The 22,223-nt window shown below is 36.7% G+C and overlaps 1 protein-coding gene and 1 pseudogene across 4 annotated transcripts in view; one reads left to right on the forward strand and one right to left on the reverse strand.

The window, feature by feature from the left end:
* LOC132149291 (syntaxin-binding protein 4-like) overlaps positions 1-16,030 on the forward strand; it is a 43,122-nt gene extending 27,092 nt beyond the window's left edge. For 2 of the 4 annotated variants that reach the window (XM_059558412.1, XM_059558410.1), the window contains exons 7-22: positions 395-518; positions 614-755; positions 1,982-2,088; positions 2,193-2,334; positions 2,469-2,541; positions 6,026-6,114; positions 9,817-9,913; positions 10,932-11,059; positions 11,338-11,430; positions 12,278-12,343; positions 12,583-12,771; positions 13,258-13,374; positions 13,498-13,547; positions 13,628-13,758; positions 13,952-14,009; positions 14,727-16,030. In XM_059558412.1, coding sequence (XP_059414395.1) covers positions 395-518; positions 614-755; positions 1,982-2,088; positions 2,193-2,334; positions 2,469-2,541; positions 6,026-6,114; positions 9,817-9,913; positions 10,932-11,059; positions 11,338-11,430; positions 12,278-12,343; positions 12,583-12,771; positions 13,258-13,374; positions 13,498-13,547; positions 13,628-13,758; positions 13,952-14,009; positions 14,727-14,790 — 1,670 coding nt within the window. In that variant the 3' untranslated portion in view covers positions 14,791-16,030. Of the gene's footprint in view, positions 1-394; positions 519-613; positions 756-1,981; positions 2,089-2,192; positions 2,335-2,468; positions 2,542-6,025; positions 6,115-9,816; positions 9,914-10,931; positions 11,060-11,337; positions 11,431-12,277; positions 12,344-12,582; positions 12,772-13,257; positions 13,375-13,497; positions 13,548-13,627; positions 13,759-13,951; positions 14,010-14,726 lie in introns of those variants that run through there. The other 2 variants (XM_059558411.1, XR_009435013.1) reach the window with 2 other exon arrangements.
* Positions 16,031-17,005: 975 nt separating this feature from the next.
* LOC132148755 (RNA polymerase I-specific transcription initiation factor RRN3-like) lies at positions 17,006-22,223 on the reverse strand (annotated as a pseudogene).

Genomic DNA, 22,223 nt, shown 5'->3' on the forward strand with positions numbered 1-22,223 from the left:
AAGTAAAAAATAACAGCATTTAATTGAAATAGAAAATCTGATAACTTTATACATTAGATTATTGTAATCTTTGATAAATTTAGTGCATCCTCGTGCTGAATAAAAGTATTAATTTCTTTAAAAATATCTAAATAAATGAAAAACCTTTTTGACCTAAAATTTTTGAATGGTAGCTATAACAAGCAAAGGTTTTGCATATTTATTTTTAGTTTGGATATACTAACTCTTGGTCTTTAATTACTGACACCACTGTTATTTTTCAGATAAATTGATGGGTTGTGTCACTGCCCTCTGGTGGCTCTTAAATCTACATATTATTATGTCAAGTTTGATATAAGGCATTGTGATCATTAATTTTTTCACTCAGGTCTTTATGCATCTTTTTGTGCTAAAGCAGGCAGAAACTTGGACAGCACATCATCAGGGTCTTCATCCAGTTCTCAGAGTCCTCTATTGCTTAGTCCTGCTGGCTCTCAGAGTAACTACAACAACACAGGACCCTTGCTACGCTCCCTAAGGTAAAACAATGGAAAACAATGATTTAGTTGTGTTTACTTTCTGAATTGTTTAACTATTTTGACCAACAGTTCATTCTAGTAATACTGAGTTTCAGTCACCCAGGTGAAGGGGTGATTCAGCTGATATCAGTCGCTCGCTCTGGCAGTCTGGGTATTACCATTGGCGGTGGCTCCAACAGACCTGATGGCCCTGCAGCTTTCATCCAGGAAGTACTGTCTGGAGGAGATTGTCATCGGGTGAGAGAGTGGGACTCTTTAATGAGCGGTGTGCACATTTATTTGTGCATAACCTGCCTGGGTAAACTTGGAAGTTTACTGAGGCCCATTGGTTTGAGAACCACTGGTTTATTGTGTTTTAACATTTTGAATTGGAGGTGAGGTTGTGCAGACAGCTCGTATATGGAGATGTAAGCATTGTCATTTGTCTTTATTCTTTGATTAAATGAGACAGAGAAACAGAGAGGGCAATGGACATAATGAGTGGGATAAGTCATACAATTCGAGGAAGTGTTTTGTCTGAGCTGGAGAAGATTATAAACCTTCAAGAATCTTCTCTTCCAAAGCAAGGATCCCTCAGCTCTTTACACCTTACCATTAAGCTCTTACACATTTAGCCATCTTTATCGCAGAGGGGGTTAGGATTAATGTGAGGATGACATCCTAGAATGTCAGACTACTGCGTTATAGCCTGAGCCTGTGCAAAGGTTTCGTCTTAAGCAGGTAGAGATCTCCTGGAAACCGTCTGAGCAATTTATTCCCTTCTTTACATTGGCTTGAGTGTTTTTCCTGATAGAGAAAATAGGTTTAAGGCTCTGCTGGGCTGTTCTGTGGACGGACAGTGCTGTCACAGCAGACTGCAGAGGTCAGGTGTACAGAAGGCCATCCAGGGCATTACCCTCCCTGTGGAATATAAAACTCTAGCATTCACCTACAGGACTATTGTGCTGAAACTCAGATATTCAATATCACTTAGATTTTCAGTGTCAGACTGTTGGCCATCTGTGACACTTATATAATGTCCCATGTCCATTTTAAAGTGTTTAACCAGAATCAATGATCAGAACTCAGAGCTATCTGAGATAGAGAAAAATAGAGAAAGAAAAAGATAAAGATAAAAAAGAGAAAGAAAAATTTCTTAAATCTTAGTAAAAATGATTTTAATTGTGTTATAGGTTGACCAGCTATTTATTTGGATTGTTTGGTCAATACTGATATTATATTCAGCATTCCTAAACCCATAGGGAGCGGATTGGAAAGTTGTGTAGTTTTAGTGACTTTGGTGTCTCTGGAGGAATAGTGTTGCTGTAGTGGTGTCCTCTGTGACACGAGAGATCTCTCCACCTGCTGATGAGTATATATTCCTGCTGATCCTGTTGGCACAGCTTTCTCATACTAAATGTCTGCCATGAATTGTGACTGATCAGCAACATTTAGTAAGGATTTTCATTCCTTTGGCCTTATAGGATGGACGGCTCAGACCCGGAGATCAGCTTATTGCCATTAACAAGGAGTCATTGATAGGAGTCACGTATGAGGAGGCCAAAAGTGTGCTCAACAAAGTCAAATTCAGGTAATAATGTTCAATGTAGCTTTATGTCTTTTGATCAATGTTTAATAATTAATCAGTATTTTTTTATTTTTTTTTACATAATGTACTGTTCTTTGCCCTTGAAGTCAAGAACCAGTGGTGGATATTGCCTTCATACCAGGAAAAGGACCTTTCTCCAACAGCCCATCATTGCATACTGGAGTTCAGAGGGGGGTTGGGAACGGATGCAACTTCAGCCGGTTAAAGGTTCATGTCCGATCTCCTGAGGTGAGTGTTTACTAGTGTACAGATCATGTCACGTCTTTGGCATTTCAACAACAAGAGAGTCTTGTGGCTTACATAATACACACACTTGTTATGGCCTTTTTACTAAGCAGTGCTTAATAATTTTCTTCTCATAGATGCAACGAGAGGAAGCAGCTCCGGTGCTTTCATCCTCCCTAGATATCTGTCCTCCAGAGATACAGGTTTCAGGTACATGTCACGAAGGTGGATTCATAGGTCCAACCCCCTTAACTCTTAAATCTTAATAAGCTTTACAGATAGTTTACTATTACTCTAATTTCATAACCTTTAAAATGACTACATTTTGTGCAAAGTAATCACAAGATCCTGTGGTCTTTGTGCCTTTCTATCAAACTACATAATTTTTTTGATAATTTTTATATATATATATATATATATATATATATATATATATATATATATATATATATATATATATATATATAAACATTTACTTGAGAGGCAAAATTTCATAAATACACTACCATTCAAAATGTTTTTTTTTTTTTTTTAATCAGCAAGGATGCATTCAATTGATCAAAAGTGACAGTAAATAGATTGATAACTGTACAAAACATTTCTATTTCTAATAATATAAGATAATTATTTCGAACATTCATTTCATCAAAGAATCCTAAAAATTATTAAATTATTAAGCAACACAACTGTCTGCAGCATTGATGATATTTGTCATAAGGAAATGTACAAAAAGATAGGATGATATTCTTACTGGAATAAAAGAGACAAGCATTTATTAATTTGTATTTTTTTAAATCAACATTTTGTTTAATAGAGATATTTAGCAAATTAGTAAAGGACATACTTTCAAATCTTTCAAGGTTACAGACTAAGAGGGGAAAATATTAGAGGTGTGTAGGTGAAGGTTGATGGATACAGAAAGTACTTGCTCTCTTTGAGTTACTGTACCTTACAGACTGCATCTAAAATTAACCGTCATTCAGAGAAACAGGATTTCTAGTGAAGCAATTATTTATTTTCAGAGAGAAAGTTTGGGGATTAGTCAGTAGCAGTGTTTGGATTTTAATCAACGGCCACTTGCAAAATAATCTTTCGGTGCTCCAGGGGTCGGGAATGTATGTGAGGTGTTTAAATTTCACAATCAAATTCTAGAAGACGTACCAAAATAAGAAAGGAAGGCGTCTTTCATGTTGAGTCAGATAGTGCTCTTATCTTAGTTCACAGCAGCTGGGTAGCTGTTTAGTACAGATTGGTTTGCTGTGCATAGTGTGTAATCCTTTCTCGGGGCACAAAACGGGATTGATAAGTTGTTAAAGAAGCCAAACAGAGAAAGCCACTTAAGTCTATTTTATGCTCTTAGATACTCTGAAGGAGCAGTCTGAGTCGATGTTGACGTGTCAAGTCGCTTTTCCAGACGCTGAAATCATTTTCCTAACAATGTTTAATTGTTTTACAATTTAAAACCCAAAAGTTTTTTTTTTTTTAAATGTGCGCTATCTGTCTTTAAAATAAATTAAAATAGAAAGGCATTATTTCTGAATAAATACATTTTTATTTAATTTTTTTTATCAAATAAATACAGCCTTGATGAGTATAAGAGACTAGCTTACTGAACCAAAACAAACAGCATTTGTCTATTTCCTATTGGCTTTTTTTTAAAGTGCAAATCTAACATAACTTATAAAGATTTATGCTTTGAAAAAGAAATTGCCAGTGGATAGTTCAAAAACCTAATTATAAATATTAATAATTAAAATTAAAAATTGCCATTGGGTAAAGTTCAAAAACCTAATTATAAATATTAATAATTAATATTAATTATATTTATTATTATAATATTTTTTTTCAGTGAACTCATTATTGCTGTTTTTGTAAAGTTTAATTTGAAGCATTGACATTCAAACATTTTCAAGTGTGGCTTTAGTGTCCAGTCTCCAAACTGGATGTGCACCATGCACCTGTCCATCAGGCTTTCTCTGGCCCAGAGCCTAAAGTTACTCTGGACCGGTAAACATGTAAACATGCCCGGCTCGCCCTTGAACTCTGGATGTTTTTGTGTTTACAGGCATAGCGTTCTAATCATTTGTGACATCTATAAAGTGTATAGTGCTTAATTATCCATTTATCCAGACTAGCTGATAAAATCTTATAAGAATAAGGAAGATCTGTCTTATCTGAATTAAATAGGTGCTGTTATCCTGCAAAAGCCCTTCTGGGTGTCCTTCCTAGAAAGAAAGAGATGCGTTTAGACTCAGAGACATGCTTATCCTCGTTCCTTGTCATTCTTTAATCATTGTGATTTGTAGAGATGTAGAGATTGTTGTAGAATTCTGCTCTGCATGGAAGAGTGAGGTTTGCACCCTAATATAAAAGCTGAATATTTCAGATAAAGTAATGTATTACAAAACTCTCTTTTGGAAAAAATGGTTCAAAGCTGTCACTGGGTCAAGGTATAAAAGGTACACCTTATTAACCCCTAATATTAGTACATATTATAACCTAAAGTATTTTTATTCGTACCTTTTGAAATGGTACTGCCCCAGTGACAGTTTTGTGTAGGTTAAACATGACAGTATTATTATAAATAGATTTATAAGTGCTTATGTGTCAGATTTTGATCTTGGCCTTTGGATTTAATAATTGTTTTATTAAAGAGATGGCTCAGTCAAAAATAAACATTTTGTCATCATATACTCATTTCATGACCCAGATAGCATGAAAACCAAAAGAGAACTTTTCCAGAATATCTAGGCTGTTCTTTTCCATATAATAAAAGTGAATGGGGACTGGGGCTGTCAACCACTAAAAATTGCAAAAAAGCACCATTAAAGTTTTGGTCTGTATGAATGAATCATGTACTATTTTCCACTATTTTGTATCATCCCTCCATAATGCTCTGAAATGGACTACAGAAGTCATCATGACAAAACGCCATGTCAGTCTAATTTTGCCGTATTTAATTTGAAATCACTGGGAATATAGTGCTCAGTTACACTTTTAATGTATTTTTATTTTTTTGTGATGTTGGAGCTTGATAGAGTTAGTCCCCATTCTCTTTTTATTATAAGGAAAACCGTGGCTAGGATTTTCTTCAATTCTCAACATGAAGGCGAGTAAGTTATTACATTTTTGTGTGAGGTAACCCTTTAACAAATAGTTATGCTGCCTTTCTACATGTTTGTAATTCTGGTGGAACTGATAGAAGCATTATTAATCTGGATTGTGTCTCATCAGTACCACCTGTTAAATCCACTCCTCCTAAGTGAGCTCCTGCTGGGACCTGTCTGAGTCTGTGTGAGTCTGACGCGTCTGAGCTCAAGCTGTCAATCATGAGCATCAGAAGGCAGCTAAATCCCCTGCAGGAGTGTGTCCCCAGGGTGGGGGTGATCATCTCATAGCTCTTATAGCGAGCATTGCTTAACAATACACATGCCTCTGAAAGCACTGGTGTTAATACCTCTCTTTCTCCATCGCTATCTCTCTCGCCCCCTCGATTCAATTCCCTCACACAGTTCATAATCTTTATTGTATTAATATAATACCCATTCATTTGAGCTCCCAGAAAATAAAAAATAAAATAGTTTTCCAAAGGCCAGGTTTTCCAGTGCAGCTAACTTTAGCGTTCACCACTAATTGCTCTAATGTGAGTATGACTCTTAAAGTAGGTGAATTACTGTCCCACTTTCCCCCTCAGCCTCTGCCGCACAGAGACAAGCCACTGTTTCCAAACCCAAGATCTCGCTGGACCCCCACATACGGCTCAAATCAGAGAAGCTCGATCTGGTAAGCCTGGTTTAGTTTATACAAACAGTTTTGCATGTGTACAATGAGTGATGCTATTACTTTATGAAACATTCGCAGCAGTCGGGAACAGAGCATGGTAAGTTTATGTTTGACTTATAAAATTGGACGAAACAACGTTTTTTTTTTTCTGCTGACTAAACCGATAATATTTTCACTGACCTCACACAGAAATTGCTTTTTATTTTTTTAGCATATAATGTTTGATAAATGTTAACATATTGCAGTTTAACACATACAAATTTCCACATTTTTGTAGCTTTAATTTAAATCTGTTGCAATTTTCCACCTGCTTTCTAAGATTATCAAAAATAATTTTCGCAATTTTGTTAGCTAGCTAGATCAGTGGTTATCAACCTTTTTAACCTGAAGGCCCCTTGTTCCCCAACAAAATATTCAACGACTCGCTGATATAGACTATTTCCAACAAGCTGCTTGTTTTTTTTTTTTTACTTTTTTTATTAACAGAATGGAATAGATTATTGAGTATTAAACTAATTAACATTGCATATTAAGGTAATTCATTTTGTGATTTCGGCTGTATGTTGTTCAATTAAAGTTATTCAGGCGGAAAAAATATACACTAGCCAACATTTGAGGTGGATCAAAACCATACACCAAAGTTGAAACCAAATGTGTTCCTGACAACTTTGATTAATATATATATATATATATATATATATATATATATATATATATATATATATATATATATATATATATATAGGATTCTAATATCTCATTAAAAATAAATCTTACATTTTTTTTTAGCATTTTTAATTTAGATTAAAATTTGATTATTAAAAATAATTATTCATTTACTTATTTTATATACTTTTTTAGTTATGTTGATGCTCGGTTGAGAACCACTGTGCTGGATAGTGTTACAAAATTAAATTACTGGATTTAATATCAACAGTTTATATCTGTGAGTGAAAGTTTGACATAAAATGAGTATTATACTAGTCATGTGGTATTAACCTGGTGGCCCCATGAGACAACCCGATAAAATAAATCCGTTTTTTATAGTCTTTAAATCATTTTTTTTTACCCAACAATGAAAATTATGTCATTAATAACTCACCCTCATGTCGTTCCAAACCCGTAAGACATCTGTTTATCTTTGGAACACAGTTTAAGATATTTTAGATTTAGTCCGAGAGCTCTCTGTCCCTCCATTGAAGCTGTGTGTACGGTCTATTGTCCATGTCCAGAAAGGTAAGAAAAACATCATCATAGTAGTCCATGTGACATCAGAGGATCAGTTAGAATTTGTTGAAGCATCAGAAATACATTTTGATCCAAAAATAAAAAGAAATTACGACTTTATTCAGCAGTGTCTTCTCTTCCGTGTCTGTTGTGAGAGAGTTCACGGCGCTGCTGACGTGTTTTCTGGTGCGCCAAATAACAAAGATAACACGTCAGCTGCGTCAGTGTTGTGAACACGCTCACAACAGACCGGAAGAGAAGACAATGCTTTCTGGACATGGACAGTACACTGTACACACACTTTCAATGGAGGGACAGAAAGCTCTCGGACTAAATCTAAAATATCTTAAACTCTGTTCAGAAGATGAATGGAGGTCTTACGGGTTTGGAACAACATGAGGGTGAGTCATTAATGACATAACTTTCATTTTTGGGTGAACTACCCCTTTAAGAACAATAATTTAAAATAAATACTGTTAATTTAGATGTACATTTTTTATTGAGAAAAATAAAAAGTTCATTCCCTAAATTGTTTTGCATTATGTTAGTGGCATGTGCTTGTACCTGTATTTTTAGTAATGACAGGATTGGATCCAGCAGTTCAGAAAACATAAGGGAGAATTTAAAGGGTTTATCCCCACTGAAATCTGTACCAGTGACTTCAGAAGGAGCCTGTATCTCTGTGCAAAGTAACTGACAGAGAACTTATGAAGACTATCATATCTCAGTCTCGTTATCCTCATACATCTCCGTCTCTGCTCTTTGTTATGGTGCAGTTGTTTAGCAGAGATTTAATTTAATCCTGCTGATCCCGAGGCTGACCCTAATCTACTAGCTCATTAATAGGATCAGGTCTCACTGGACAAGAGCACTTAAATGTGGACTAAAGGCACAATGCACATGATATTAAGTGATACACAAACAGGTATTTGACATGGTCCAAAGTTTCAATGTGACATCATGCTGTTTATTCTGCTGTTCTGCATTTATAAGTAGATGTTTTATCTGGAAGGGGACAGTTTTCTTGCCAGTGGTGTTTGATCGGTGTGTCTTACTTTTGTGGCAGTATCAGATTGAAGGTTTGAACTTAGTCTGATTAGCTTTATTAATGCCTTTTGAACTCTTATGGACCATAAGCCTGGATTTATTGTACGCCAGTGTCTTGACCTCTGTTACCACACTGCCCTCTTGTGAACATAGCTCATAGCTGTAACACTCTTTTCAAACTTGGCTTGGATGCTGTGCAGTCAAAAAAAGAATCATAGTCATCAGTCAGCACTTTCAAAGGGGTCATATGATGCGATTTCAATTTTTCCTTTCTCTTTGGAGTGTTACAAGCTCTTGGTGCATAAAAAAGATCTGTGAAGTTGCAAAGACTAAAGTCTCAAATCCAAAGAGATATTCTTTATAAAATGTAAGACTCATCCACACCCCCCTAAAATGGCTCATTCAAACACGCCCCCACATCTCTACGTCACTATGTGGGAAGATTTGCTTAACGCCGCCCAGATGTTCACGCAAAGAAAGAAGGTGTACCTTTTATTCTCATTGTAGTATAGTTGTTGCTGCCTTCATGTCGTTTAGACGCTATGTGTTTCACTGTGAAAGCGAAAGTACTTTGTTTGGCCTTCCAAAAGAGGACGATATCTGCTTCATCATGCCTGGAGCTGATCCATGCTGGTCGCTGAAGAAATACATCAACTTTGCACTGTGGATTGCCGGATCGGCTTTCATCATGGATGAAGCGGAGACCAGCCCGGGGTCGTCACATGTGGTTGCCTCAAGCCCAATGGACGGTCCTTCGTTATATCACTCTAGGCCTCGGCCTGCGCTCACTCAAGGCCGCGGTTTGTGACACTATTTTGTTGAGAAAGCGAAACCACTTTGTTTGGCCTTCCAAAAAGAGGACACAATTAGAAATCATGTTTATATCAAATTTATATCAAATTTATAAAGGGGTTTTATGTTTATGTTTCGTCGCTCCGGACTGGACAGGGCAACACAATGTAAAGTGGCATAACATTTCCGTTACACGCTTGAGGTATTCGGCCAATCACAACACACTGGATAGCTGGCCAATCAGAGCACACCTCGCTTTTCAGATGAGCTTTGTAAAATCCCCACGTTTCAGAAGGCAGGGCATAGAGGAGAAACAATAATGTACAATATGTGGAAAATAATGTGTTTTTGAACCTTAAAAAGCATAAACACATTTCATTACACCAAATACACAAATAATGTTCTTTTTAGCAAGTCATATGACCCCTTTAAGCACCTTTTTTTGTAAGTTGTTTTTTTCAAGAGAAACATTTGCTCTGAGCAATATATTCAAACTAGTTTTGTAATATATAACATTATAGAAATATGTAAATAATTAAAATAATGCCTTTTAGAATAGGAGATATGCAGGATGTCATTGAATAGGTCAGAAGCACTGTAATGATGAAGGTTTTTGACATTTTGGTCATTTTGCAGGCTCTGTCGTACCTGGGTTTGGATCTAACAGATGAGAAGAGACGGCAGCTCAGAGAGAGTCTCACTACAGACCCTCAGGGAACGGTGTCGTATGGAGGTATAGAAACATGCTTTACATCTTTATGCTGCAGCTGCATAACATGATCTTCAGCCAGTCAACTAGATAAAGGAAATAATTACTAATTTTCACGTACATTCCCTTTTTTAGAAAATCACATAGTTCATAGTGCAAACATCCTTTAAAGAGTGGGGTATTCAGTTTAACTGCTCAGGTAATGTTAATGCTATTCACCAATTCAGAGGTTGCCATTTTACATTTCACTAGAAATGTATCTTCATATTTATAGGCCAACAACTTGTTTTTTGTCCTTCAGGAGAATCAAGCCTTCTTTAGCACAGCCCTTAGTTTGACAAAGAAAAAAAAAAACTTTACTTGGATTAGCATGCAAATGTAGCATAATTCAACATTACTAAAATAACTAAGACAATGTGATGTTAATCTCTCTCGCACATATTGCTAAGATGCTAGTGAGTAACCGGTGTATCATGCGTGCCTGAGATTCCCAACCTCTGAAATAACTACGGAAATAATCACAGTTTTGCATTGGTGGAAATACCCAATTTGAAAAGAAAATAATAATCCATATTTGGATATCGAGCTTAGGTTTACACTTTGAAACACTTTGACAGATTGTCATGGGGGGAAAATATTTGGATTCAGTATGAACTTAGAGAGCTAAGTGTATTTCCAGGTTGCTCATGACAGGGAGACAGGGACGCTCCTCTGTGGCAAATCCTGATCAAAAGTGCTTGCAGTGGAGCAAGAGCACTGCCTGGTTTCTTGTACTTCAGCTGTGCAAGGACACCTGAACATAAATATTCCCTCTAGACACTCTTTCTCTTGTTATGAAGATTATTCTGGATAGATTTTCAGATTGATTTCTGGATAGATAGAGTGACAGAAGAAGTTTAGCAAGCAAATGTTGACCACATAATTTCAAATCTACATAACAGAGGTCTTGATGGTTTTGATGCTATAATTTCTTACATGCTTTTACTATATTTTGAGTGTTGTTCTTGGCTACTTCTAACTTCGGCTCTGTTTTCTTAACCAGACTTTGTGGAAGCCACCCGCAGCGTTTATCAGGAGAAGCTGGAGGAGGCGGGACTTGGACAGGGTCCCTTCATGTTCTCCTATCAGGAAGCAGCTAGTTTGATGGACACCTCTGCCTTTCATTCCCCAGTAAGTAGACCCGCAGGATTTAGTAACGGAGAACTTGACTTTGATTGGGGCTAAACTTCAGCGCAATGTCGGGAGATTTACTTTGTGTTCTTAAAGGAGCTTTTCGGCTGCTCAGGAGAGTTATCAAAGCTGTCTTTTAAGCCCTTAAATGCTTCAATTGTCAGGGTTTGCCTGTTCTGTGCCCTGCACCTTTGGATATGCATGTTCTTTTCAGATCACAGGGGCAGGGTCACACACTCAAGAAAGAGTTGTTTTCATAGTGTCACTCTCTGTTTCAGACCTGTGAGTCAGAGTGCAGCTACAGCAGTGAGGAACTGGAGGAGTTTCAGACTGAAGTCAAACATCTTCAGCTGCAAATGAAACAACTTAAGGTGAGTACTGAAATAAACACTGGATTGTGTGGCTTCCTTCCTGCAGGTTCCAAAATGAACACTCGTTAAGTGCCAAATTCATGTCAAGAACGATTTGTAAAACTGGCATGTAATAAACAGTTACTACTAACTATTTATAATACATATTATTAAAAGTCAAATTTTTAGAGCGATAGTCTGACTGATTCAGAAGCATACAAATCAACTTAAGAAAACACATTTCACAACTTTTTTATAACCACCTTTTATTTATTTATCATCAGCACCTTTATCAGGCACGCTTTTCTTTTTCATACGTTTTTGTTTCAAGTGGAATATTTCTCACATTAAACCACCAAAACAAAAGTATGAGTAACAGAATCACAATGTGACAGGTGATTTAATGTTAAAGAAAGTTTTACGACTGGTAAGAAATATTTCTGAACAGTCATTTTTTCTATTTACCACCATTGGTGTGGCAAAAAAAAATTGTAATTAAATGGAAATAGTGACACATCTTTTTTTCTGTATTGTGATGTACTGTGTACCTGAGTGAAATTGATTATTTAAAAATGAAAAATGCTGGAAAGGGGCGGAGTTATAAATGACTGAAGTTTGGTATGTGTCACCGTGTCATTTCACTGGAAATCAAGTTATAAACATTGGATGAAAAATAACAAGGTCAGAAAAATAAATAAAAAAAGAATATATGCACAGTTGAATCATTCTATAAGATCAATATCATACATTTAGAGAACAGAATTTCCATGTCCTAGCTATTTTAAGTTTGAACCCTTCTATTAAATTAGTGAGACAGAGCTGAACATCTGTGCAGAAAGCCTTTGATATGAACATTTTTTGCTCTCAGGTGTTACTGAAAGACACAGAAGACAGTAAGAAGACTCTGGAGGAGGAACTGCACAAGACGGCTGAGGTAAAACCTGCAGCATCACAAATAAACACATGATTTGTTTAATGTGACTTAAATGCCTCAAAATCCAAATATTAAGAGTCATGTGAGCAGTTTTAATACATCAACACTTTGTGATGCCCATTTTACCTCACTTTATTTGTGTATACCAAATTTATACTATCACAACATGAGCATCTGAAGACGTTTCTCCACTCGTCCTTTTGTGCATTTGCTTATTTCCATGTGTATGGATGAAACAGAAGACCACAGCCACAGTGGAGGAGAACAAGTCTCTGAAAAGTAAGCTGCAGGTTGCTGAGGCTGTTCAGAGACAGACCAACAGCGCTGAACAAGACTATGAGGAGGTCATTCAGCTCCTGGAGGCTGAAATCAAAGATCTGAAGAACCAGCTAGCCGGAAAGAAACCGAGAGGCCTGGAGGCTACTAAAGTAAATGTTCCTCAACACATCTGTCTGTTTGCTGAAAAATTATTTATATAACTTTTAAGATGAGTTATAAGATGATGCAATGACTGAAACTTTTGTAGACAAGAATGAGTTGGCAGATAATAGTTATCCAGTACAACACAGTCCTGTTTAAGATGAACTAGTGTTGTTTTAGTATTTGTATACTATTATCAATCTTGAATTAGCTTTTATTTTGTACATTTTCATTTTAGTTTTAGTTTTATTTGAATTCGTTTTTAAAACATATTTCTAGATAACTTGATTTTTGTTTAACTTTTTAGTTTGAGTAATTTTAATACTTATTTTATTTCAGTTAGTTGCCGTGAGAACATTTCTATTGTTAATTTTAATTTTTTTAAGTTGTGTGCTTTTCATCAAATATTTATAATTCAGTTTTATTTCAATTATCGAAAAAGATTTGAATAGTTGACGTTTTAGCAAAGGTTTTAAAGACCATTTTCTTCCCAGGAGAATGTGATGGAGCTGAACAGGAGGCTGGCCATGATTGACAGTCAGCTGAGAAGGTCTGAACTCACACGGAAACACCTGGAGATATCCAACAAGAAGCTCCTTGGATTTGCACAGGTAAACACAAACCACGTTCATTTTGGTTTTAAAGTTCCTTTTAAAGTACACTGTTGTATCTAGATATCAGTGTTGCATCCAAAAGATTATCCAAGTTTAAAATTTGCTCTCTTGTTTTTACAGAATGTCCACAAAGTTCTCACCAATGCCAACTTATTTGGGATTGAAAGTGGGTATGTTTCTCAAGACAAACACTGAAAGTTGTAGTGTCTCACTCTGTCAGAGATCATGACTTATCTTCCTCATCCTACAGGTGCACACAAGCGTCTCCAGTGACTGACAGCCCCGACACAGCCTCCCCGATCCCAGATCCCGCCTGCCAGCTCGCAGCTGAGGCCAAAGAGCTCGTAGATGGTGTCTGCTCACTTTGCACCGAGGATCACAGTAAGTGAGAAATGTGCACTATCAACAGCAATGGGCTGCTATTCTGAGTGGCTGCTTAAAGCCTCTCTCCTTGAGTAATCTGGGACAAAAAGACAGTTTCTGGACTTTTTGTTGTAATTTACTCATTTGAACTTGTGTTTTCGAATCTGTGATATTATAAGTATTATTCACAAAATGTTTGGTTATTTCGCAGAATTACTGCAGTACGTTGAGGGAAGCATTGTGAAGGCCGAAGAGGACCGTGATTCAGAGTGAGTGGCTGTTTTTATTGTGTTATGAAGCCATCAGCATCTCTCCCTTCAACTGCTGCTGTCAGCTAAGTTGAGCTCTGGCCAAATGTTCATTTCACCACCACATTACCCTTCACTATCACTGCTGGCCTTGCAAAGTCTCTTACTTATCCAGTGTGACTACGAGTTTTGATAAAACACCAAAGAAGTGTGGCTCATATTTTAGACATTTCGAGTTTGAAATGGTATTAATCATGCCATTTTGAAATGAGGACAGTCAGGGCAGCCTTGTCATAAGGTCAATCCTACAGAAGATCCTTTTAAAACAAAACAGGTTTTATTAGTTTTATTAGTCTTTAATTATCATTCTGAAATTTTAACTAGATTTTTGTAAAAAATATATATATATTATAATAATAATTATTATTGTACATGCTCTGTACATTTGTTTACTCATTTTTTAACATTTATTTATTATTATTACAATAGTGTCAGCCATTGTGTGATTGTGACATTGACTCCAAATGACAATTATATTTTATACCCCTTTTAACTTTTAAAGTTCACTGTGGAAAGTGCATACTCTTAAGGGAATATGGCAAATGTAAATCACTTTAGAATGAAACACAATCATAAACATGATAGTGAGATTCTTCATATTTAATTTAGAAGATTACAGACTTACATAATGCCACACTTAATCTGCAATACTTTTTTGTTATATTTTTTTCTCTGTAGCCTCACTCAGTGGCCACAACCTCCTGTCCTCGGGGCTCTTGCTTTAGAGCGGCGAGGTCAGTAGATCATCTGGGATGGACAGACAAACCGGGCTCATTCAGGACATCAAGGTCGAACTGCATCTATACTGTGGAACATAAGAGACTGTGTGGTTTGTACTCTTTCAAGTCGTTACCAGAGACCTAAGCTTTCCGAATCAAACTCACACTCATTTTTTAAAGCTGTCCGTGTACATATTTAACATGTAGCAGAACTCATAACATAAAGGCAGAAACCAACCAAGGGAATTTAAATCCGGAACACAAACGGCACCATTAACAGCAGCGGTGACTTTGAAACGCTCAGATATGATTTCAACTGTGTCAGCATGTGCCGTGTGTAACATTTATAACAGCTGAAGCGGTTACTTCACACACAGTTTTGGAGATGCTCTCATTCAGATGGTATATTTCCCCATTACAACAACTGTAATGAAAACACATGTGGCTGTGCAGCTGACCTCTCTATTAGAGTTAGGTTTATTATACAGTACATGTATTAGATTTCACTTAGGGATCTTCAGGACAGTCCCCACTCTTCATCATTTGATATGATGCTTATTTGTATCTGTTCTGAGAAGTGCTATGACGTTTTGAAGATTTTATATTTTCAGTCCGAATCTTTTATTATGCAGAGACATATAGACACGCTCGCTTCTAAGTATGTGCGCGGTTGCCGTCATAAACCTGGTCAATCTTGTCATCAAACCCTTTGATTTGCTCTTCATGTCTTTGCCGGTCTTGTCAGGCGATGCTGGGTCCAGGGTCACCCAGCCTTCACTGCATTATGATCAGCTATGCTCTGTTAAGTGCTTTGAGGGGATCCTTCATGATTTGTTTCATTGATCGACAGTAACTTTGCTCCATCTCGGGGTCCTCGGACTATGATTCTGTTCTTGGGAGGGATATTGCTCATCATGACACTCATATATCGAGTAATTCCAGTCATATTGCAGTGTTCCACCCTGAATGCATCCGTTCAGCTGAACAATGCACATGGATCGGGTTACTGTTTTCATAAGCACACTGTATTCTGTTTTGTCTTGCCATATAGGATCTAGTCACTTATATCAATGTGTAATAAACTGGTTATCATTCATTTCCTAAGGATAGAGGCGTACGGTTATGCAGATGGTTTGTTGATATTAATAACAGCACACGCTTTGAAAATGCTGACATGTAGTCCTGTGATTCAATTAGATTGCATCATATGTGTGGCCTAAATATCTTTCTTTGAATGTTTTTATTAAAGTCTGAACAAATGTGTGATGTGTTTGTGTATTATATGCAGTGGACTTCAGTACAATAGAGACTTTAAAAATACTAGAGGATGTCTGTTCTTTTGAAATCCACTGTGGTCAACAGACAGACATGCTTACATGTCTGCTGGAGTAGTAGTGTATGTGTGATGGTCTACATTGCTGAGCCAAAGCTGTCTGATCGTACAATATTTATAAAATTGATTTGGCTACCAAGGGCTGCATGCTGACACAATTTGAATGCGTGTGTAGTCTGCAACAGCTTTTTTTTCTTAGATATGACTACACACATTTCTATTAAAGATGCATCACTGAGTTTGACCTTCCAGTAACCTTTTTATGGTTTTAGGAAAACAGTAATACTGTGAAATATCATTACAGTTTAAAATAACTTTTTTTTCTTGGAATATATATCACTTATTTACTAGTAAGCATCCACATGAGAAAAATTACGGCAATGACAATTTTGTTAATCTGCAATGAGTCAACATTTTATAATTATAATTGAAATGTTACATTTCTGTTGGAAGAAAATAATAAATATTTTAAGAGTAATATGTCTCTTAGATTAGATCACATTAGATCATAACAATTAGATCATATTTTCCACTCCATCTTAATAAATCAGTTAGACCATTTTATTATTTAATGTTAATTAATTTCAAAACTGTACACAAAAGTACAGTTCACTGAGAAGATTATGACGACAACAGTTAAAATTAAAATACAGTTAACAGATAACATAGAAAACCATATTTAAATGAAGGTGTTCTCTGTATGTCGGTTTCCTACAGAATATTTTGTGCAAACAATCACTGGTTTAGTCAGAGCTTAAACTCACAACATGGGAAGTGACACCCATTTATCTTTTAAACACACCACCAGGCAATTCTAACCTCTCAAATCATTTCAGAATAAACTGAAAATATGACAAAAAAGCTTACATTTACTTAAAATGAGAACAGACAGTTTCTCCTGAAAACATAAAATACATCTGACTGTCTACTTGATAAACCACCAATTCTTTTATCATATTACTATTAATATAGCACAAATGTCCAATAAGCACATTTTTGTATTTTATGATGCAGTCTTAAAGTGAAGTAGAGGGTTTAGTGAAACTACTGCCAAACACTGGGGTCAGTAATGCTGGTGTGAGTGGGCTCCAGTCAGATCTGTGCTATCACAAACACAAGCAGTCCCTGAGCGCCCCCTCCTGCTGTGATCTGTGACCAGCTGAGTGCTACAACAGTGGATCAGAAAGACCCGGGGAGAGCCAACACTCTGTGGACTGTGCAGATGAGAGTCATAAGAACCTGGAGTCATAACCACTACTGAGTCTCCATGAGGTGTTTCTCCATGCAGAATGCCATCTTCTTCCTCCACAGACCCCTGTGAGACAAGATCAAAGTGGTATTGGATATTCTCTGAAGAGGCTAAACTACTGAAATGAGCCAAAAAGCTTTAAGAAAAAATAAATATAAATATATATATATATATATATATATATATATATATGTGTGTGTATATATATATATATATATATATATATATATACAGTTGCAATGAAAATTACTCAACCCCTCAGAGACGACACAAATTACAAATACAAGCTTTTTTGAAGATCCAGGATAAAATAAAAATTGTATTTATAACAGTTCACTGGCATATTAAAAGTGATATTGTCAATATATAATGTAATACTTTTGAGTTATAAGATTTTTTTTATAATACTGCTATGTCATAATTATTCAACCCCTATTCAACATTGCTGTTTTTAAATCACTTATTTGCATGGTGGGGAATAAAACAGTCTCAAAACACAATTAGGTCTTTAGAAACTCTATTAAAAGCAGAATTAGCTTGAGCTGTTACACATACAGTTAGCCAATGCATGTGTTGAAGTTGAGTAGCAAAAATGTCAACAGAGATCTCACAAAAGCTAAAGAGAATAAATATTGTATTACTTTAGAAAGGCTAAGGCTATATGAAGATTTCCAAGACATTGAAAGTTCCTAGAGACACAGCTCTCAGCCTTATTCCTTAGCTTAAAGTGTGTTTTACCAGAAAACCTTTGAGAGGTTGTGGAAGAAAAAGCACAATATCTTAAAATGTTTAATCAGAGCAACTGAGAAAAACCTGCCATGTACAGCCAAAGACTTGCAAGATGACCCGATGAAAGGAGGAAAACCATTTCAATGCAGTGTGTAAGAAGAACACTAGACAAGTATGGCCTTCATGTTGAGACATCTTGATGAATACCACTCTTGATCAAGAAGAACAAAAGGCCAACTTGAACTTGATAAAATTCATTTGTGTAGACCTGTGGAGCTCTGGACGAATGTTTTATGGAGTGATGTGACCAAACTGGAACTTTTTGGGCATGTGGATCAGCGGTATGTCTGCTGCAAAAAAAGCAAAGCTCAAAAGCAGAAGAACGCCATCTCCATCGTCAAACTTGGAGGTGGATCAGTCCTTTTATGGGGTTTCTATACTGTAGAAGTAATACACACACACACATGGACACTTAAAATTGCCTGAATAGGCAGACAAAACACAAATATCTTTGAGGCTGCTGAGAATGTGCATCACCTTTTTCATTTCCTTCTTGGGCAAATCTATAATATAATCGGATGGCTCCTCCCACGCCTGGTAGATCGGCTCAATGAGTTTTCCAGAGCCGTTGTTAAAAATGAATACATAAATCAATGTTTTTTATTGAGCTATTCTAAGACTGAGTTTAACAGGAATGAGCATAGCTTTTTGACCTTTTCAGGAGATACGGATCAAAAGGGAAGATGGTATCCAGAGGGTTTGTGTTAGTGAACACCGAGCTCACCACTGGCAACACTTTGCTGTTGTTCCGCTCAATGACGGTGTAACAGACGACGAGCTGGTACTTCCTGCCAACAGATGGGTGAAATTGCCCTCATTTATCATGCTTTTATTTTCTTGAAGTTTTGTAATCTAATGATCGATCTCTCTTGTGCTGTACCTGGTGATGGCTGCAAACATGTTGGTGACAGCAAGAAGACAGACCCTTGGCGGGTTGAGCTGGCACAGCACTAAACGCTCAATTTCGAATTGTCAATTTAAGTACTGAGTAATAGTACTATGGCGTTAAGGTTACAATTAGGGTCTGGTTTAGGGTTAGTTGCATGTGATATGTAACGTGTAACAAGGACACTATAATAAAGTGTTAGTATTAATTTTTATATAATTGAAAAATGTTTTAGGGAGTCGCACAAGGTTTACACCCAGAACTGACCTTTCCTTGTAAAAAGTATTAAATTATGATTTTTTATGATTTTTTTTTTGATGTTGGTTGAAGTTGAATCACGTGACTTTGATTTTGAAGACAAACATTTTTTCAAATATAAACAAGTAATGAAGCATTATTGTCAAAATAATTTTTAAGAATTAATAAGAAATATTTATAAAACCTGCCAAACTAAAAGTTTACTTTTCAAGCACTTTGTTCTTCTAACAAGGCTTCTTTCTTGATTATGTTTTCAAAATAGATCACTGCAACATTTTTTAATTTATGACCCCCCCCCCCCCCCCCCCCCAAAAAAAAAAAATAATTTGAAATTTAGAAATAAAACAAACATTCTAGAAGTGTTGAGGCCGGGTAATTGTTTGCATGATCTCTTTAATAAATTTGAAATCATGTCAAAAAATTGTGTCCTTGACCCACAAACACAATTTATGACAACTGAAAAAAGTTTTGGCATCTCAAATTTTCACACTTGTGCTTCATGTATTGACAGGAAAATTTCTATATGTACTGACCTTTCTTCATATTGCCCTCCAGAACTGCATTGTGTCTGAAGATAGGGCCGTGCAGATTGACGTCACAGAACACTTTAGATCCCTTTAGAGCCCTGACTGTCAATGTAAAGGTGCAACCAGGGAACCAACAGGTCCAGACAAGCCTTGACTGTCCTGTGGAAGAGAGGAAACTCTACAGAGCCAGTTTTGACATGATTTCAAACAATGTTTTGACAAATATATGTACCTGTGTCCAATCAAACCCTTTTTTTCCAGATAACAACAAAGAGGCATTCATGTTTTATGACTTAATCAAGGTAACAAACCACTGCCAATAAAGATGTTTAAATATTGAGCTCCACTGCATTAGATGAGATAAAACTGCATGATAAGTTCATGTACGATACTGGCAAAAACTTGCCTCTTGCCATGAAGCTGTCCACGTGTCCAGCAGCAGCCTGTCTCAGGATGGGGGGGCTGGTTGGAGGCTTGTAACATCTTCCATAAGTGATCCAAAAAAGCTTCAGCCAAACCCTAAGGGGGGGTTGTTTGTTTGAGAATAACAGAGAAGTGGGAACTTACCGGGTGGAAGCTGCACAGGTAGAACATGAAGAACTGCACGTGACAGGAAGAGTGAGTGGGAAGCAGCACCTTATCAAACACAGACAGCAGCTCACTGTACATAGCTTTGGTCTTCTCAATATCTAATGAGCCTGAAACAAAAAATATTATTTAAAAGAATAAAATAACTCAGATACAAAGTTAAATTATGAATGCACTTCAAATGTTATTTATGAATTATGTATAATGCCTGTGCATTTGAATATACTTCTTTACATGAAGGTATAAACATGCTGCAAAAATTACACTTACACTGCTGTTCAAAAGTTTGGGATTGGTAAGATCTTTAGATGTTCTTGAAAGGGATTTATGCTCACCAAGGCTGCATTTGTTTACTGAAATATACAGTAAAAATGGTAATATCATGAAATATTACAGTTTAATATAAGCCAGCAGGACAGTCATCATCGTGTCCAGTCCCTCTGTCACAGGATGAACCATTACAGCTCCATCGGGTCTCGATGAATCCAGTGGAGAGTCTTCTTTCTCATCCTGAATAAACCACACAAAATGAGAAATTGAAATCAGGAAGACCTATGACTGCTTAAACATTGAGAAAGACTACGACATAAGTTAGGGCTTAATTTGATTCCTCATACAAACCGGTTATATAAATATAAGTTGTATCAACTACTTTTATGAAGCTTTCGGATATTTTTGGAGGCTTGAAATCTCCAGTCCTCATTCACTGCATGAAATGACTACAGTACATTCTTCTGGACTTCGCTGAATAAAGATAGTTGTACTGGTTTGGAACAACATGAAAGAGCGTACATGTCAACTTTCCATTTCTGGATTAACTATCCCTTTAAAATGTGTCCCACTGAGTATGTCCTGCATTATATGCGTTTGGCTTTCTGTTGATTTCTGAGGTGTTCTGGACTCACCATGTCAAAGATGCAGTCATCCTGTGATGCACCATCAGCATCTTGCTGAGCTCCACTTTCCACTTCTTCAATCTCACCCCATGGTGCACTAACCTAAAAGTCAAAAACAGCCATCAGACATCTGCACAGTTGCAAATATATCAGTACAGTTCCTAAACACAAGTCACTTACAGTGTGAGCATCTTGCTGATGGTGAGCTCAAAGATGTCTCTCCTCAAGTCAGGGATGTAGACGGAAACTCTCAACAGGTTGTGCACGTAACACTCCTGTGTGGAAAGACGACACGGCCTCTGTACGATCACATTCACACATGTGATGACGTTACTCCAGTACTGGATATAAATGCTGTGAAGAACCTCTCCACAAACATAACTCAAAAGTGTTCTGGAGGATTTCTGCACAAAGGGGAACTTATCAGAAAGGAATGCCATCAGGAATCAACTGGTTCTGAAAGAACTAAAGTGTTTATTAGTGCCTGCTAAACTGCTAAATCAATAAACTGATCAACTCTGCTATGCTTTTGGAGGTTTTGTAAGACACTTATGATGGAACATATCTTGCAACAGGTGCAAGGCTTGATGACACCGATCAAATGTCCCCGGGAGATCTGTGTGAATTAAAAAAAGAACTATAAAGTATGGTGTAAGGTAGAATGATGCCTGTGATGGCAAAGCTGCCAATACTCCAGTCTTCAGTGTCACATGATCCTCACACAATCAGTGTTGATAATGTTGATCAAGGGGAAGTCGTGGCCTAATGGTTAGAGACTTGTAACCTAAAGGTTGCAGGTTTGAGTCTCAGTTCTGGCAGTAGTTGTAGGTGGGGAGTGAATGTACCAACTGAACTGGAGTGTGAAGTGACAATGAGAAGGCTTAAATAAAAAAATGTATACTTAAACACAATTAATCCTTACATTCCCAT

The sequence above is a fragment of the Carassius carassius genome, chromosome 9, assembly GCF_963082965.1.
Source record: "Carassius carassius chromosome 9, fCarCar2.1, whole genome shotgun sequence".
NCBI lineage: Eukaryota > Metazoa > Chordata > Actinopteri > Cypriniformes > Cyprinidae > Carassius > Carassius carassius.